The 20,159-nt window shown below is 41.7% G+C and overlaps 1 protein-coding gene across 1 annotated transcript in view; it reads right to left on the reverse strand.

Annotated features, from left to right (window-relative positions):
* PAMR1 (peptidase domain containing associated with muscle regeneration 1) overlaps positions 1–20,159 on the reverse strand; it is a 47,173-nt gene that overhangs the window by 19,362 nt on the left and 7,652 nt on the right. Inside the window, exons 4-5 of the mRNA XM_066552208.1 lie at positions 15,283–15,500; positions 10,074–10,181 (exon numbers count right to left, since the gene is read on the reverse strand). Of these exons, the coding sequence (XP_066408305.1) occupies positions 10,074–10,181; positions 15,283–15,500 (326 nt within the window). The remainder of the gene's footprint in view (positions 1–10,073; positions 10,182–15,282; positions 15,501–20,159) is intronic.

Genomic DNA, 20,159 nt, shown 5'->3' on the forward strand with positions numbered 1-20,159 from the left:
GCCACCACAGACTCAGCAATGAGTGGATGAGGCTCTAGGCAGGGGCCTCAGAGGTACCTCAAGCCTCTGTGTTACCAAAAGCACTTATTCAAGTCTAGGCTCCACAGAAGTGCTCATGTCATGGTGATTGCAATAGCTAAAAGAGCCAGTATCCCTCAGGAACTTGGCCTTCAGTATCAAATACAAGTCCTGAAGGAGTAACAATTATTCCCCAAAAGTGTGAGCGTGCATTACAGTAGCCTCCATTTAGGTTTTTGGCAAGGGAGGATTTTTGATAAACTATCCCTGCCCTCAGTCACTTGTGTTTCAAAAGAGAGGAAGCACTCTAACCTTCTTCATGCCTCCTGTGATGTCCCAGGACACATCCTCCCAGTTCGATGCCCAGCTCCTGCCACAGCTCATGCAGAAGTGTTGGTACAAGCTATTCATTACAAAGGTCTTTGGCCTTAATTTATTCCCCATGAAAGAGTCCTGGAAGTTCAAATCACCTCTCATTGTTGCATTTTGTCAGTCCTCACATTAATCTTGGAAATGTCAAAGGAAATCATAACTAAGAGCGGCTGATCAACCAGCTCCAAGAACCAGAGAGTAGGTTACCAGTCCTGCTCTCTGAGCCTCTGCTTTTGCAGTAGTTCCACCAGCTAGGAATAATTACACAATATTATGACGTAATCCCTACTGAAAACCAAATCTTTTCATTCCCTTCCAGCCAATTGGAAGTTGCCTCTGATGTTTTCTAACTCCCTGCCTCTGTGAATGAGACCGTATCCATGAGAAAATATGCTTGGATCACTCACTGTGATTTATTCATCCGGAGGCAATTTGGAGGCTGTTGCTTACAATTAGCCACTTGATCTTTATCAGCATTGTTCTTAGCCCTTAGAAGGCTGTGTCTCTGGATACAACCTTTCCGGTACTTGGACGGCCTATTTAATTACACAACTGGACCTGTTTGTGCATGGGATACTGGAGTGAATGAAATCCTAACAATCCTCAACATTCATTTTCTCTATCAGTAGCAAGAACTAATATTTATCATAAGTTCTCTAATGTGTCCCTTGAAAAAAATCACAATATCATCCTGCAGGGAAGAGCACTGTCTGCTCAGGGGGAAGATTATAGGGCAAGAAGCAGGTATGCTCATTATTATATCAAATTACAAATGAAAGAGTAAATAATCCTGAGGTGTTTCATTGCGGAGATGTCATCTTTCCAAATAAACAGGGACAAGCCCAGGCAATACTGGATGGAAAAGGCACTCTAAACAAATGCATATTGCTGTGAAAAAATGTTTCTGAAGGCCCATTAACTTAAACAAGAGAACAATATATAATGATATAGATTCACCTTGGCATAGCTGACAGAATATTTCATTCAGCCTTTTGCAGGGATCTGAGCAGAATTTCATACAGGAAGTAAGATCTGGCATTGCCCATTTTAGAAAAAGAGATGGAAATTACCAAACGCTGAGATGAGAGTATAGGGAAAGGAAATGAAGGGAACTGAAAAGCAGAAAAGTACTAAGGAAGTAGCAGGGCAATTTGATTGGCTGTGAAATGCATTTTCTGAGCTCTTGAAGGAACCAAAGTGGAAAGCGGGAGTCGTAAGAAAGAACAAGTGGGATTCTGCCTGGTCAATTTTGTCATCATTCCTGCCTCCTGGGGCCAATCTGCCTTGGCAGTGTTTTGCATCACCAGCGAACAGCATGGAAGACCATGCAATGATGCCCATGAAGGGAAGTGTGTAAGGTAGTTGCTTCAGAGGTGTTTGAGTGTATAATCCTCAAGGAAGAACAAAGCCTTTTAACGAATTTGGAGGGAGGGGGAAGGGAAAGAACAAAACTGTAAGCATTGAAGAAAGCTGATTATTTCAGCGAACTCTCACAGTAGTTTTAGGGTTACCCCAAAGCACTGCAAGAGCTGCAGCCTGTATGCTTGCACCCCAGAAGTACAAACAGTGTATCAGCAGTCTTCAGAGAGGACTGAACTGAAGGGCAGGAGAGGGAAGAAAGAAAAAGCAAAGTTGTATTTTGGGAGGGTTCCTGCAATTGAAGTTTACGACGACGTGTTTTCAGGCCATAGACACTGGAGAGAGGCCAAGCAGGAACAATTGTGACCCATTTTGTACTTCTCTTAGGGCTGTGCTTTGTTTTGGGAGGGTTAGCAGTTGCATACAACCCATCACTGTATTCTGGAGAGGTAGGTTTGGTGTTGGCATCTATTGTAGGGAGTGGGTGGTGTTGAGTTTGGGGATCTCTTTTACGTCTTTGGTGTTGTCTATGGTTTATTTGGGTGGAATGTCAGTGGATTGTGTTTATTCTTTTTCTTTAGTGGCAGATTCTTTTCAGAATTGGGGAATTGGTTGTGATGGTGTGGGACTTGTTTTAGTTCTTGGAGGTAGTTTTTGGGGGAGTTTACCGAATGCTGATAGTTTGGGGTGGCTGCTGTTGCAGTTCAATCTGATTTTAGTTGTGTAGCTATGTTTTATTCCTGCAGGGTGAGGATAGTTTTGGTGGGGGCTGTTACTAACTTTGTTGTTTTGGAATTGTGTGAGGGTTATCTGACAGGATCATTCAAGCAGTTTAAGGGTAGAAATGAGACAATAGTTTAATGTAAAATACCAGCTTTGGGAGTTTGAAATTGAGGTTTAAGTCCTTTTTTTCTGAGGTGATTTGTGGAATTCTAAGAGGTGTAGTCTTCACTCATTGGTTCAGAAGACCAGTTTTTTTTTCTAAACTATTAGAGTATTTTTAGAAGTTGAGTATTTTGTTTTTCTAGGGCTCCAGTAATAGGGAAGAGGATTAGGAGGGTGGTGAAGTAGGTGAGGGAGGCTAGCTGGCCAACAGTGATGAATGGTTGATATAGGCAGAGATCCTAAATCTATAATCTACTTTGGGCCCTTCACTCAGCCCTTCCAACTCCAAAAAACCCAAAAGTTACATCTCCTCACACTCAGCTCAGAGGCAGAAAACATCTCCATCAGCAAATTAACAACTGTATTCCATCCCCCTCCTCTGTGACCTTTGGAAAAGGTGGGGGTGAGCTTGAAGTGTGCCAGTGATGCAGACTGGTTTTTGGGCTGCAGGCAGTCATTCTGTGCTGAAGAGCTGGTTTATGCCATGCATTAGAGGAGGCTTTTCAGAAAGACTCAGCCTCCTAAGTGATTCAGTGGTGAAATGACAGGCAAAAGTATCTTTGTCCAATCCAGTGTGGCAAAAATACCTGAGATGTAGCTTGGTCCAACCTGTCCTCCTCACACTGATTCATCCTTCCACATGGCAAGTCATACCAGGGAGAATCCTATGGATGGTTTTATCTCTAAGATATCTTAGCAGGCTGAGGAAAAAGTTCATTATTGTTTTGAGGTGGGCAAGTAGAGATTGCTATGAATGTATTTAATGTAGTTTAGAAATACACTTCTTTTCCTATGGCAGGCCTATGCTCAGATAGATTGCATTTAAAGAGAGACAATTTCTTGTTTATTTAGATGTTGGCTATGCCTGGGGCTGTGCTCTGGGCAGAATACCATGGAGTTTTACCAGATATGTTTCACTTTCTGAAAAACTAAAAGAATTGTCTAGTTAATTGACACTGAGAAAATAACAAGGCAACAAGAGGAGTTGTCAGTAAAGCAGATGTTCTGTCTCTTTCAGCCTTGCTGTCAGTGACACTTACTCACTGGAGTTTCAAGACACTATAAAAGTATTATGAGATCCAACACTGGTAAATGGTATGAGCACCTTCCTCCCAGAGAGTGTGTGATTTACCCAATCCAACATTCTTACTGATGGAACTGAGGGAAAGGCCAGTCTTGGGGACCAGATTGTTGCAGGTTGATTTACAGCAGCTGTTGTTTAGTGGCTGCTTCAAATGTTTGTAGCAATATCCATCCTCAGCCATCAACATAATTTTTCTCTTAGGTGTTTCTGTCCTCGTATGAGGCATCTTGAAGCTCATGTTTGTGTAACACAAGCTGCACAGCTTTAGTTTATTGCTTAGTGAATTAAGACAACCCAGAACTGATGTTAGGTTATCTTAAATCACCACACATAGTGTTTGGTGGTTTGGCAGGTGGTTTCTCTGCGAGCATTTCCAACATCCTTCTAACCAAGGGAGAAATCTCCAGAAAATATACTGAAGTGAAAACTGGGAGCAGAAATCTACCTCCATCTCAACACAAGTCCTTCAAATTCCTGCAGTAGGCACTAACCAATACAGATTGCCTTGTAAGCACATGATTTTCCTGGAAAGGAGAGTACTGTGGGGCAGTATGTTGTGGGGCAGGATGTATGTTTGCTAACATCCTAGCAATCATCTACACAGCATCACAATGTACCTCTGACCAGCTCAGTAAAACAAGAGAGGGCATTTTGCCACCAGAACTGAACTCTGAAGTGACTTATTAAAAACCTCTCTATATTATGTTGCCTCTCAGAGGCAGTTCCAGGAAAGTTCTGGAAAACAGCCACCTCTGAGACCATTCTGTGGTCACACTACAGAGCTGCTGCATGACAGGCTAAAGGGTGGTTCTGTGTTATGCTTCAGCCTGTAGCCTCTAATGGATTTTTGAAACCCAAGAACTGCCACACTGAGTGAAAGGTTTTTGGGTGGCTCTCAAGGCAGCCCTTGGATTGTAACAGTGAAAAAAAGCCACTAGCCTCTACTCCTTAGCAGCTCCAGGTATACATGTCCTTCAACAGCAGGAGCAGGGTTTTATTTCCTATCCCATACACACATCCCAATAGGAGGGACGATGGAAATGTGGTGGAGAAGGAGTGGTAACAATCTCATATCTTTGACATGACCACACAAAAAATGTGACCTTGACACAAGTGAGGAAAAACTCTGTCCCTTTAAAAAAATCTGTAACAAGCCATTTTCCATTGGAAAATTCAAGTGAAGCCCAACAAACAACCAAAAAAAAAAAAAAAAACCCCAAAAACCCAAAAAAAAAGAAAAAAAACAAACAAAAAAACTCCACCAAAAAAGCCAACAAACAAACAAAAACCCAACCAATCAAACAAAAAAAAAAGACCCAATGGCATTCCCAGGAGCAGAAAAATTAAGAGTCATATTTCTATTTGGAACATTTTCCCTAGCTGGAATAGGACTAATTTCCAGTACAACATTGCAAGAAAGGACTCAGGGGTTTTTATTTAATTATACCTGAAGTTCTCCATTGTAATCATGCAGTGTAGGTAAGGTGTAACACATGTGAGCTGTAAATGCTGAAGTGATTACACACTGATATAATGTAATTATACACTTACACAGTGATTATGGCACTCCTTGAAATCTATTACTGAGAATCTTTCTGACAAAATTATATTTTAAAAAAAGCCCTCCAAGCATGCTATTAGAAAACTCTGCATTACATATCGAAGGTTAGGTAAGAAAACCTATGTTCAATGTCCAGAACCTCTCCCCAGTGCCTCATCCTCAGCTCTGCTGGGTTTCAAACACTGTCTAGCTTATGCCAAGCACTGACAGCTGGGCTCCTTTCTCCCACAGCAGAACAGGGGGTGAGGTGTGGTTGGTGGGATGTTAATGCTTCCTCCCTATTTTAGATATAAAGAGGCTCTGATAGGATGAGCACATCCCTAAGAACCAGCCCAAGTCACAGATATATGGGGCCAAAAAGGATGGAAGTGGATTATATCAGCTGTGGGGAAAGGCCTGAAAGCTATATTCAGAGGCCTGTTGGCACACAGTAAGGCCAGCCCTAGCAACATCAAAGGCTACAGCAAGGAGTTAGTTTATACAGTTTTGTCAGTTGGATTAGACTCTTCATTAGGATGCAGAACAAACCTCTCCTACTTGGCAGACAGGAGCAAGAAACAGAATAAAAATGGAAATCAGATCTCAGCCCTGAATTCCCTATTCAGCAAAGCTCTTCTTATTTGCGTAGGAACTCCAGTTTGCCTGGCTTTGTTTGAAATAAAGGTAACAGGAAATTTCTGGGCAGGATGAGGTCAAGGTCTCTTGCTTTGGGGCCAGCAAGCCCTGGGAGGACTCTGAGTCAGAACAGCTCGTTCTAGGAGGAGGACAAGCAGAGGGCAAGAGCATTTGCTATGGGGTACCAGCAATACTGTCTCTACAGCTGCATCCTCAGCAGGCAAACTCAACAGGGCAACTTTGGAAAAGACCTTTCTTATTTGAGTTGGACAAGTAGTTGTCACACTGCACAGAGTCATGGGCATTCTGACACTAGAGTGGATGTTTTTTAGCAGGCAGGTTGTGCACTAGTCAGCTTCTTACTTTTCCCCTGCATCTTTTGATGAAGTTGCTGGTTTGTCTCAGTGTATTTGTATGCTAGGAGAACAAGATTATCTGATTTTGTGGGTTCCTAATGCCTCTGACAGCATTAGAATTTACAAAGGTCAAAGAGAAAAGCCTGAGTTTGCTCTTAGTCATGTGTCAGCATGACTAAGGGGTCACGGGGAGGGGGATGTAGGTATACTGCAAATTCACTTTAAGGTCAGAAAGAAGCCCAAGTATTTAAAACAGGAGTTAGTTTTCTCTACCTACTGTATCATGATAGCAAAGTATGTTTATTTTAAGAAGGTATTTTTGCTATCTATAGGTGTCGCAGACATCTTTCATGAAAAATCCTTTCTTAGGATTTTTCCTTGTGAGAAGCTGCAGTTTCAGCAACCAAAAGTAAACAGTGGTTATCTGCTGCTGTGGAATGCAACAGGTAGACCCGTGATTGGTCTCCTGTGGATGTTTGGATTTACTGACCACTCATGGCAGAGCTGGCTCTTGCTCTCTGTCTGAGACACAGATCTTTGTTATTCATTTTTTTCTATTCTTAGCTTAGCTAGCTTCTGAAGAAACCTTTTCCTTTCTATTTCTTTTTAGTATAGTCTTAATGTAACATATATCATAAAATAATAAATCAAGCCTTCTGATCATGGAGTCAACATTCTCGTCTCTTCTTCATCCTGAAAACCCTTGTGACCACGGTCACATATAGGATTTGTGTTTATTGTGTTTTGAGTCAGAAGATAGAAGGTTAGCATTTGTTTTACAATTTCATAAAAATTTTTTTAAATGGTCTCAGGAGTGAAATAATACATATCTATATAAAATATTTCTTGCCCTGACACAGGGCGGACTGAAATATATTAGTAGCTGTCAGAAAGATAAATGCCTACATTTCACTCCATGCTCTTGAAACCTTTAATTCACTATATTAGCCCTTTAAATTGTAAACAAAATGTTAATTTCTTGGCTGCCATAGTAGAAGATAAAAGAGACTGCTAGCTGTAAGTAACCTGTACCTTGGATTATTTTATTAATATTGCAGATTGTAAGTGGCAGGGCAATTAGGGTTAAATATGACTCCAGGAAAGCAGCTTGACCAATGCTAAATAGATTGAATTTAATTTAATGAAGGAAACAATAGGTTCCCTGTGGTTTATCACATTAAGGTGATCTCCATAATTCCAATAGTGATTCCTACATGTTTAAAATTAAACTTGGTAACAGACAAAAAGATAGAGCTGCATTGGGATGGTAAGGGAAAAAAACCATTTCTGATTCTGTCATGAAATACTCATTGCTAAATTTGTTTAATTTGGCCTTAACTCATTCCTGAGATAATCCTACAGTCTCTCTTCATCTGAATCATGTCCCCTGGATTTCTTTAAAACCCTGATATCTCTCTGGGTACCTTCTGTTCCACCACCTCAGAGCTTCTACATGCACTTAACATTAAAGGGCTGTAATTTTCTTCTCTCTTACACCTATTTTGCATCCATTAACTTTAATGGGATTGCACCTGGTTTCAAGAAAACCAGACTGAAAAAAAGTCAGTCTTATAGTGCCCAAACTCGTATTCCATACTCCAAAAGTGACTATTTTATCACAGTTGTCTGCAGAAATAAATTGATTTCTCTTGTCTCTACCTCAAAATACAGCACTTTTGCTAAAAGACCTAACAAAAAGAAAGATTTTGAGGAAAGCACAATCTCTCTTTAACATTTAAACTAAAAGACTGTTCAGGAAACTGCAATTAGCTTTTAAAGAATTGCAGCCATAGATCTTTTCCCAGTTCTTCCTTTTGTTCTTAAAAAACCAAATCAAACTTTAATTTTCTGGCTTTTCTCCCCATACATTGGAAAATACTTAGGATGCATTTTGGCAAAACTGAAGGAAATATCTTAAGAAAAAAAATTACTTGAGGCTGGAGAGAAAAAAGATTTGCCATGATGTTTTCTAACTGTGAGGTTTGCTATTCACAGAGAAGGCAGTAATATAGATGCTGGAAAACAATATTATGCCTAGCATAAGCAAAGGCAAACATATTGCCACAAACATCATAATGTAACAGAATTTTATCCACCAAAGTTGTTCTTTTACAAATAAAACTAAAAGATTCTCATCAAGTTAAAAATCTTACTGTATATGTGTTCAAGTGTCTCTCTTTCATCCTGTTAGTGCCTGTACCTTTCATTGCTTACAGTGACAGAAATCCCATCCTATTGTTTTTCAACTATCTCCCCTGTTGTTTGCACGGGTGAAGCTTCTACACAGGAATTACAAAAGAAAGTCAGTAAAAGAATATGAGCTCCATTCTTTGCCTTGCCTGTACTGTAGAGCCTGCCAAAACTAGGGCTGAGGTTTGCTGGAAATGTAATTATTTGAAATTTTGGTTGGTTCTGAATCAGACAGGAATCTTTCCTTTTTTTTTTTTCCCTCACTCTGTTCTAAAGGAGCAGAACTAATCTTGCTGAGCAGTTGCAAAGAGCTCAGGAGTTTCCAGTCCCTAAATGACCTGCTAAACAACTACTCACAGGAAAGAGGCTGTTAGCAGAAGAGCCAGACACTCTTAGTCCTGAGGTCAGGAACTTCCACTTAGTAGCAACCTCTTCCCTAAAGAAAACATACCAGGAGTCTGTGCAATCTGTTCAGAGACAAATTTTTTTCAGGTTTCTGGAAAATATGAAGCAACCTCTCCTCATGTCTGAGCTACTTCTGGATGTGTAGAAATTGAAAAGTCTTTTACCTCAAAATGATTCATCAAAGGAGATACCATGCCACTATGATTTAACTCCCCTGATGAAATAGAAGAAATTCCAGGAGATAAATCCACTCCTAACAATGGCATACACAGGGAAAAGATTTTGAAGTGAAGTTTGGTGTATATTAGTTCCTTTGAAAACTCTGCTTCCCATTACATGCACTTTTCTGTCCCTCCCTGTTTTCATATCTCTATTGATACAATGTCATTTGTGTGCCTTAGGGCCGGATGAACGCCACAGCAGGATACAGTAAGCTATGCTTTCTGTCTTGGGCTAAATATGATCCCAAGTGGATTTCACCACTATCTGTGAAATCTTCCAGGAACAGCTCAGTGACTTTAAGTATTGCAGAATGTTCCTTTCAGCTAGTGTAGATGATACAGCTTTTATCATGGCATATATTGCAAAATTCTTACTCCCTCATGGTCTTATGAGCCCTGTTAGAGGAAGATATTCTCATGCATGAAGAAGTAAATCACTGGAACAGACAATTGATTTGAATCCAGTAATTTTACAATTCACTTGTCAGGACAAAACCAGGTGTATGACTATAGGTGCAGATATGAACAGAATCTACCCTTTTTCATTTGTTTTGATCCCAAGTCTCTTTCATTCATGGTGCCAAAATTTTACTTTCCAGGGGACTGTGAGGAAAGATGAATTTCCTATGACTAACTCAGTCTAGAGCATTAAGCACAGGGCTCAGCTGGGGTATGTGTTTTCAGTAGAGAACAGCTGATGCACATAGTGGAAAGCAGCAGGCAGAGATACTTCTGTCTGATAAGGCTAATCCATTACAAAGATTTCTTGTGTGCAGTTTCCTGGCTTCAAGTCTGTTTTACCTTTTTGCACATTGACATAAAGCTCCAGAATGACTGAGTGGAAATCTTCATGAACTACAAGAAACATGTTTTAAAAAATGCCACAAGAAAGTCAGTGCATTCTCTGAATCTGTGACTGACCAAACCTACACACCACCAACACTCCTTACAATTAATGCATCAGTGACAGCCCTGGAGGCTGGTCATGCACCAGTGCCTGTACTCACAGTTTTCACAGCGATTCCCTGTATAGCCAGCCAGACAGGCACACTTGTAGGTGCTGCTTTTGTCCAGAATGCATGTCCCATCATGAAGACATGGAGATGAAGAACAAGCTGTAAAAGAAAAGCAAAAATGCTCATGGTCTGTCATAGGATGGGGAACCTACCTGTTTTTCCTCATGGTGGCTGTGTCTTGGGGTAAATTACATATTAACATGGTTAGAAGTTAGAAAGGCACAGTAAAGGGCCTGATGCATGTCAAAAAGTCTTCTGCCCTTACTTACTAGAGGAGGGATCTAATAGGGATAAGTAGTTCTTTTCCCAGCATATATTACTTTTATCATCTTCCTTTAACTGCAGTCAAATGGTGAGAAAGATTTATGGAACAAAAATAATTTACATCAAGTTCAATTAATGTTTAGAGCTTAGACTAAATTAAAGAAGTCTAATAGCAACCTACATTTTTTTCCTGCCATTCAACCCAGAGTTTAGGGATAGGTTCTGGGATCCATGGTTTTTGCAGGTTTTTTTGTGTCTCAGACCTTGTTGGTTTAGATTTTGGGAGTTGCTTTGTCCCTGGGAAACTCTTGCATACAACAATCTATCAGTGATTCACATCAAACTGTATACAGTTTCTATACACCAGCATAACTTAATATCTGAATGTGTAACTGTGTATTAAATACCAGCAAATTCCATTGTGTAATAACATAAACACACAGGTTTTTTGGTGCCTGCTCTAAGAGGAGACGAGTCAGTAGAACTGTTGTGGTTTAACCCCAGCTGGCAGCTGAGTGCCATGCTGCTACTCACTCCACCACTGCTGGAGGGGAGAAGAATTGAGAAAGAAAAATGAAACTTCATTGGTTGAGATATGAACACTTTAATAATTGAAATAAAATGAAATATGATGATGATGATGATGATAATAATAATAATAGGAATAATAATTACATTGAAAGGGGGAGAGAGAGAGAGAAAGAGAAATAATGCTGGAGAGGAAAAACTATCCACAACACAGTAGTTCACTGTATCACTGACTGAAGCCCGGGCCCTCCCCAAGCAGCAAACCATGCTCTCAAACAACTCCCCCCAGTTTATATGCTGAGCATGATATTCTGTGGTATGGCATATCCCTCTGGCCACTTTGTATCAGTTGTTCTGGCCATGCTCCCTCCCAGCTTCTCGTGCAATTCCTCACTGGCAGAGCGAGAGAAACTGAAAAGTCATTGATTTAGAATAAGCACTACTTCACAATCACTAAAACATTAGTGTGCTACCATACAAAATCCAAACCACAATATGGCCCTCTGAGGGACACCACTTGTCACTGATATCCACTGGGGCACTGAGCTGTTGACCACCACCCTCTAGATCTGACCATCCAATCAATTCCTCATCCACTGAACAGTTCACCCATCAAATCCATCTCTCTCTAGTTTAGCTAGAAGGATGTTGTGGCCATGTCCAAAGGCCTTATGAAAGTTCATAGACGTGACATCTGTAGCCCTTCCCTTGTGCACTGGTGTAGTCCCTCGACTGCAGAAAGCCACTAGATTGGTCAGGGCAGGACTTGCCTTTGGTGAAGCTGTTCTGGCTGTACTGAATCACCTCCCTGCCCTTCATCTGCCTTAGCACAGCTTTTGGGAGGACCTATTCCATGAACTTCCCAGGCACAGAGGTGAGGCTGACAGGTGAGTAGTTTCTGTGGTCCTTCCTTCTATCCCTTTTTTAAAATGGGTGCATTTTTATCTCTTTTCCAGTCACCAGGGGCTTTTCAAATATCATAAAAGTGACTTGACAACTACATCAGCCAATTCCCTCAGGACTCTGGGGTGTATGTCATCAGGTCCCAGAGACTCGTGTATGTTGAGGTTCCTCAGGAACAACACTGATCATCTCTTAGAGTGGGAAAGAGTTTGCTGCCCCAGTCCTTGCCTTGCAGTCCCTCAGCTCGAGGAGTGTGGGAAGAGAGGTTGCCAGCAATGACTGAGTCAAAAGAGACAGGCTCTGGCCCTCCCTGCAGCCAGACCTGCATGGCTCCATGTTTAATTAATGTGGCAGCCCTGCCTGGGTCATCACCTCCTTCCTGGTGCATGCAGAGGTCAGGCTCCTGCTGAGGGGATACCACAGCTGCACTCCCTCCCAGGGGGTGCTGACCCCTGCCCGGGCTCTGCTCTGCAGCTGCAGCAGGACCTTGCCCTCCCTGCGTTCCCAAGGTGCCATGAACTGCTGCACACCCTGGCTGCACCCTGGGCTGCTCTGAAAGGCATGGGGCTGGCTACAGAGGGGCGCTTGTTCTGGCACTGTGCAGATCTCCTCAGCCTCCCACAAGCTGCTCAGGTGTCTCCCAACTCAGGAAAAGCCCCTGTGTGCCAGGATCTGTCACTGCCACCATATGGACCGACCTCAGAGCAGCTTCTCTCAGAGAAGTTTCTTATTATCCAGATGGCATGAGGTAAGAAATATATAGATGCCACATATAGAGTTCTCTGGAGGCTTCAAGTGGTGATGTAAGATCAATTTATACATGGCCAGGCAATGAATATCTTCCATGTCTCATTGAAGATTAAGGCCTGAATAAGGACAGTAATTCATTCTTTAAAATAAAATATATATGTGGCAATTGTACTGTACACAACTAATGTAAAATATCACTGTGAAAGGGAAGGAGAAGAAGAAGACTCCTTACAGACTGGTATTTTTGTAGTCACTGGTTAAAGCTAGTGAACTTTTATCTTTGTCTTTGTCCAAGCTTTGTTTCTTGATTCTGGAAAATAAGCAAGTCAAGTGAATAAGGGTAAGTGTCAGGTACTCTCCTTGAAAATGCCTGATACTAAAAAAACATTAAATATTTTTTCTGTTTTAAGGAGTCTTGATTTCCTGGCTTAAGTCAAACAACAAGGGACAATACTACAAATGTTTAAAGTCACTATGTTATGTCCACTAGCTTGGGTGTACAGAAAGGAAAGCTTTATTGAAAGTCAGTAACTGGCTTTCATCTAACTGGATCCAGCATATGTCTAATCCTTAACAGACTCTGATAGTTCCCCATCTGGCCTCCCATGCTTCTCATCTGAATTCTGTTCAGTGACTTCTAGTCATTCATGCCAATTACTGGTTCCCATTTCACACTTGGCATGGGATGGGACCTAGCACCTGCTTCCAGATTAGGCAGCACAGGAGGTTGGGTGGTTTCATCCTTTAATAACTATATACACAGTGACCTTTCCTAAAGGAGATATAGGCTTTGCAGCTTATTTTGTATCAATCAAGACCCTTCTGGAATCTGAACCACTCTGTGCAGTCAGTGGCCCTGCTTCAGTAAACTATGGCTTCTAAGCCAGTACAGAGCTCACAGGAAGAGGAGGCAGAAAAAGAAGGAATTCACTTTTGACATACTTCAGTCCTTTCCACTACACCACTGAGGTGCTGGGGGACACCAGATCACCTTCATTTCCTAGTCCACATCCTGTAAGCACCTCTGTTGCTGCTGCTCCCACCTGCAGCATAGGGAATTGCTTTAGTAAGCCCCGTGAAATCTGTTCTGGGGACCTTGGCTCTTCCACAGTGCTGTGCACAGAAAGAAATTTCAGGGCAAATGCTTCAGTTTTCAATGTGCTGCCAGAGCTTTCGATCCTGTGCTGCTCCCACTTTCAATTCTATGCTGCCCCATGCACACTCTATTCTTCCCTTAAATGGTCCTGCTGGCCAGGTTGGTGCTTCACATAAAAAGACACTGGGAGTGTTTGAAAAGCCTTTCACTGCACTACACATTAGACCAGAACAGCCTCATAATAAAGTGCACAAATAGAGCTCCTCACAAACTCTGAGAAGCCCTTTACAATGTGCTCTGTGTGGATTACCACACTTGCAGCCTCACAGCCTCAGAATAATTACCACTCAAAATGGGGCGGAAATAAAGTGCTCCACAATATTCAAATACCGAGTGTTCCCTGCTGGGCAGAGAAAACAGAACCAATTCAGCTTGCACCATATGGAAAATGTTAGTTCCCTGAGTGTAGGCAGCCCTTATGCAATATAGCCCACGCCACACTCATTTGTTCTATATCACCTCTCCTGCTGTAAGCCCAGGCAAACTATCAATAGCTAACTGCTCCTGCTAGCAGGTACTAAAGGTGACATTTGAAGAGCAGGGCAGGCTGAGAAATGGCATAGGAGCTACATCCAGAAGTATGAACATTTCATATTGCTAGATACACCTCTGATCATTGTTAAGAGCTAGGTTTGTGTATTTATGTAAGGGTTATATAAACTAACTAAATTTCCTGAGCCATATATACCCTGGATGACCTCATGAAATGTGGGTCACCAGGGTGTACAGAAAGCAAGTTATGGTGAGTCATAGATCCTGCAGGGTTTATCTATGGCAAAACAGCACAGTCAGATTAGTCTTCTGTGCCAGGAGTTCTGTAGATAGATTTGACCAAAAATTCCTTACATAGCTAAATAAGGAAGATTCAGGATGAGTGTGGAGGCTGCTGCAAATCCAATGGCAAAATGACAAGCTAGCTACACTTTCAGTGCTATTTTGAAACTATGGAAAGCAAGGTAGGGGACTGAAGCACTGAGTAGTAATGAAACCAGTAATTCTGGAGCCCCACTTCTGTCAAGACTGAGATCATCACAGAATGGGAAACGCCTCTTCATTTTTTTCTTAAAGAAAATAATTTGTTCTGTGTACACACTTGGGAATTTTTGTTTGTTTTGGTCTTGGTTGGTTCGGGTTTTTTAATTCCTAATGGTACATGAGCCAACACAAGAGTTCTGTCAGGGCATTTTCACTGAACTATCTATGAGACTTTGCATCAGGTTTTTGCTGCTTGAGACAATGACTCTGTCCCTGAATACAGCATTGAGCAGTTCTGCCACTGCAGATACACATGTCCCTTCCTCTACTTCCTCTGTGCTCTTAATTCTTCAATTCAAACAGAAAAGTCACACAAAACAGCAGCTTTTCTCTGCTGGCTGATGTGCTTGTTCTTCACACAAGTAGAAGGAATTCAGTCTTTTTTAGAAGAGCCTCACATTCACATGCCATCTGACAGCTTTTGAATCTTCCCCATACTGACTTTATGTAAGTTGCTGTTGGCAACACAGCATGAAAGTTTTTAATGAAGCAAAACAGGCAAAGAGATTAGTGAAATTGAATTAATGAGAATGAGTGGCGTGCTCCACTTTTAGACTAGGTTACCTGTAATTTCTTCAAAGACAGCATGAAATCCATCAAAGTTCTTGGATCCATCAGACTGGAAGAAGACATGAAGTGAAGACCCAGTGCTTCGGATGGGAGGTGGCCTCTCATTTCCACAGAATTTCTTTATTATTCGACTGTCCAAATTGTCCCCATCACGAATCTCCACATAGTCATACTGGCACATATAATCAAACTCCAGGCTCAGCATGGAAAATCTTGGGGAACAAGAACAAACAGTCAGACTTCTTACCTGGGTACCCTGAATGCTATTTATTTGGGCATTTAGGTATTTAGGGCCTACCCCCTCAGTGAATCAACATGCCCTTAACCACACAAAGACCCCTCACTCATCTCAATTTTTGCATCATGACCCCTAGAAGCTGGCTCAGCTCTATACAGTTGCTCCATGAGAACATACAAGTATCAGAACAGTGAAGTCCAAGTTGAAGTCATACAGTCTATACACATGCATCAGGTCCCTAACCTGATATAATACAATGTCAGAACTTTCATCCAGGGTCAGGCACTACGGAGGGTATATTTCTACTGTTGTTGTTTACTAAATAATGTTCTATTTGGCCTAAATAAAGTTCTAAGTACTGAAAGTTACAGTATAAAATAACAAGGTTCAAAAGCTATCTACATTCAGAAGTCAGCAATTAGGGATACAAGGAGAGTTTGGGGATGTAACAGAAGCAGAAACAGCCACAGAAACAGAATCAAAATACTAGAGCATGTTTTGCATTAGAAAGCAAAATGGTAGTAAATCCCCAATGTGTGGCACTTGCCTGTCTTTTGAGAGCAGAAATAAGGCACAGGAATTAGTGCAGAAGGGAAATACTTAAAGCCTTTTCCCACAATGTCTGTCCTTTCCTAGCTTCGATCCAGCCACTGTGCAAGGCTTTTGTTCATTAACAGCCATGCTATATGCTGCCACTGGAATTCAGGTGGGCACAGAGCCAAAGCACCCCACCAGAATATGAACGAGAAACAGAAGGAGCAACACCATAGTGCCTCTGGAGAATGTGCAATGGTCAGGGGGCTGGGCTCAGCCTTGGTACAGCAGGAAAAGGAGAAATGGACCTGGGAGAGGCTGTGCTACTAACTGTTCAGCAGGATATTTTAAAAATGAAAATCATTATGTACTCCATCTTCCTGAAGACTCCTAACGCTGCAGATGTGTATTTAGGATGAGGCTGTATCTCCCACATTGCCTATTCCAGTGTGGGCCTCGCGGTTTGCAAAGACTGCATTTTCACACCAAAGAGGTGAGACAAATTTTGGATCTGCTCCTGGACCTCACAGTCTGAAGGGAAGAGAATTCTGGAGCCTGTTTCATACTATTCTTATCTTGAGACTCAGGCGCCCATGTTAAGGAGGGCTCCATGTTCCTCCACCTTCCCTTGACAACTCATGAGCTGACTTAAGAGGCCTCTTCACTCAGTCACCTTTGTTCAGGTTACATGGCTGATTTTTGAACATCAGGAGTACACTACCTACAGAGAAATGGCTGAGCAGTTGTAGGAAGCTGCACCAATGGAGCAGAGCCCCTAATTTTTTTAAATCATCTGATGGAATGTAGAAGAAAAAACAAAACATCTGCTTTAAATATACATTAGAGAGAAATAATTCAACTTTGCTTTGCATAAACTGCATGAGTTGAATTCTAGTTCTGTCAGGTCTGTCAGAGACATCCTCACACGTATCAGGTTATACACTACATTTTCAAACCTTCTTTCACTGGTGAAACATACCCCAGGGATCTACCCTTATGGAAGTTACAGAGCAATACAAATTAACCCATTCATATTTGTAACACTTATCAGGCTACAGTTTATCCTGGCCCAATCCTAAAAATACTTTCTGGTTTTCTGAACTGGTACATTTCTGATTAAAATTAAGTATGTGTGCAAATACAGAAGGAAAATTTCTGGAATGCCCAGTATTATTTATAGATGTAAAGGTAAACTGTCTCTTGATGCGTGTCCCTGAACAAAGAATATCAAGACATAGGCACAGGGAATGAAAGAACCATACACAGAATACTGGTTTTAATTGTTTGCTTTCTCTGTTTCAAAAAATGATGAAAACAGAGTGGAAAATGTGAAGGGCATAGGAGTTCTGACTTGCATTTTATTTAACTTGGCAAAGAAGCAGATACACTGTACTGACGACATGGGATCCTGTGATTAAGACTCAGAATTGGCAGGTCAGGAAACCTGCCAAAGCTTTTAAAAACCTCTTGGCCATGGCCCAGCTGACAAGACCCTTTACAGACCATGAGGTCTATTGCTGTTTAAGCCTCAGGTACTCACAATTCAACAGACCTCAGTTTCCTCACCAGTGAAAGCGTAATTAAATCATAATTCTCTTGGATATTATAAAACTCAGCATGCTAATTTTGTGCTGCAGGTCATCAGATATAAAATGAAATGAAAAGTATTGTCTTGATTTCATCAGTGGCTGCAGTTGACACATTGGCCAACCCATCTGAGGAAAGCTTCTAGCCAAAGGACATATTTAAAACTGTGCCTCTGCTGAGGCACTAAAGAAAATAATTGCAAGTTGTGAACTACTTCCACTGTGATATGACATCCTTGACATGACTCAGGCTGAGGGAGCCTGTACATCACAACCCAAAAAAAAAACTCCCAAGGCTGGCAAAACAAAGCAGAGAAAACTAACTACCACCACAACATGGACACTATTTATCAAAACAACTCTACTGAGCCAACCCCCAAAGGACTGCATGGCACAGCTTAAAGCAAGGGAAGATTTATCTGTGCTCCTGGGAGTTTTACTCTTCCTGCCCTATGTAAGCAAAGACAACCACTTTGTTCGCCTTCTGTATTACCCTGTCCCCATCCCTGCCCTTGCAAGCCAGAGTGGCAGCAAACAGGATTTGTGCACAGAGAGAATGAAAAAAGGAGTTCTTTTGTTGGCAGTTGTGCTGATTCAGCACAGTGTTGGCTGTGCATTACAGCTCTAAGCAGTTACCACCCACAGAGGGGATCAGCACGTTTATATGAAAATACAGTGAAGGAAACATGGATGGCAGACCCAGGAGGCAAGCTCTGTTGCTTAGCTTAGGTAAACCTGCCCTTCTGTGTAGGAGTAGCCTAAAGGTGAAGTTTTAGATTAAATGTACATGTTTTCCACAATATCTAACTGCTGAAATACCTCAATGGACAGCTCTGAGGTGGTGCATCTTGAAGATGTCAACTGACTCACAACACACTACAGGGTTACCTACTGTGAGGACCTCCTGTTCCATCTTTGCCAAGAAAGTTTCCTCTATGACTCCTGCAGGACTTGCAGGGTGGCAGGGTTAAGTGTGGACTTTCAGGAGAGCTCCTGATCTTTCACTGGGAGTGCTATGTCATCTGCTGAGATTTCTAGGCATTCAGACATTAGACTCATCATCAGGCTAGGCAAAGGGCTTTAGGATTCTCCAACATTAGCCAGCTCAGATAAATTAGGTGCTGACAACAGAAGTTTGGTAGTTCAGGCTTCCCTCTTGGAGACCTTCACAGTTGAAACGTAACATTCTTTCACATCAGGGTGATACCTAGTATTATGTTTATTTGATTGCAGGAAGGAAGGATGGACATAGCAAGGAAGAGAAAGGCACTCTTGTGTTAAAGTTTTCCTTTTTCTGTAACAGCAAAGTTGAACAGTGAACCGTGAACCATACAATGAACTGTATGGATCTCATGTGACATATCTTCCAAGTCTGCATGTGGGTGGCCCTCAGGGTCAAGAGTGGAAGTCTGATTTCTCCAAAGAGTTAGTACATCTGTTAACTACAGCACTCCCCATTCTACTGCTTTGAAAACAGAGTAGAGTCTCCTTTGTGCAGCCACAGCAAGTTCTGCTCTTCAATATAGTGTTCTTTGTTAAAATAACCTCTGGTCCCTTTCTTGCATCTTGTATCTGATATCATCTGGCTGTAAAACTTCACTCAGAGATAGGTCTCTGCATGTAATTCAATAATTACATGCATGCACAGGATCCATTTCCACTCTCACACATCCATCCCCACAACAGCAAAGACAGGGTGATACCTGTAGCTCTTAAAGAACTTTTTAAGCCTCCTAATTAACAAAGCCCTTTTCAGAAATGTAGAAAAATATCACCTCCCTAAGCTTGGGCTGTGCAAATCATACACCTCACCAACAATATCTCTTAAAAAGAAGGCAGGTACAATCCATGCTGACTGACACTGATGCAAAGTTGTGTCATGTGCACAGAACACTCTTCCTCACAGCATTCTTCCTGTGTCTTTTACACAATGCTATCTAGGCAATAACAGCTCATAACTACACAACAGGCTTGCATCTGCAGGTCTGAAAAAAGTGCATTAGTGTGGGAAAACCACAAGCTCTTTTCAACTGATTTGTTGTTCTTCCTCCCATCAAGTTTCTCTTCAAACATATTTAAACTGTTTAAACGTATTTTAACCGTTTATGTATCTAGCATAGTTCTTTTGTCTGGGCTCCAAAGTCAGTGAAATATTGATGTGAAGTGTGAAGCTATTCTTTTTATTATATTAGCTAGTTTGTTTCCATCCCCTGCCATACTTCCCCCCCGCCCCCGCTCCATGTGTGAGCACCCTGCTGTGTACATTTGGAAACATTATTAATTACCCCAACAAGAGGCTCTCCTGCACTAGGCAGGAACTGTGAGCTTGAGGCATTAGGGGTTGGTTAACAGATCCAAGCATACACAGCTCAGAAGAGCGATGAGAGGACAATAGGACTCAGGCTGTGTGAGTGGAAGTTTAGGCTAGACATTACGAAAAAATTAATCACTGAAAGAGTGATGGGGCATTGGAATGGGCTGCTCAGGGAGGTGGTAGAGTCACCATCCCTGAA

The sequence above is a fragment of the Molothrus aeneus genome, chromosome 6, assembly GCF_037042795.1.
Source record: "Molothrus aeneus isolate 106 chromosome 6, BPBGC_Maene_1.0, whole genome shotgun sequence".
NCBI classification, from domain to species: domain Eukaryota; kingdom Metazoa; phylum Chordata; class Aves; order Passeriformes; family Icteridae; genus Molothrus; species Molothrus aeneus.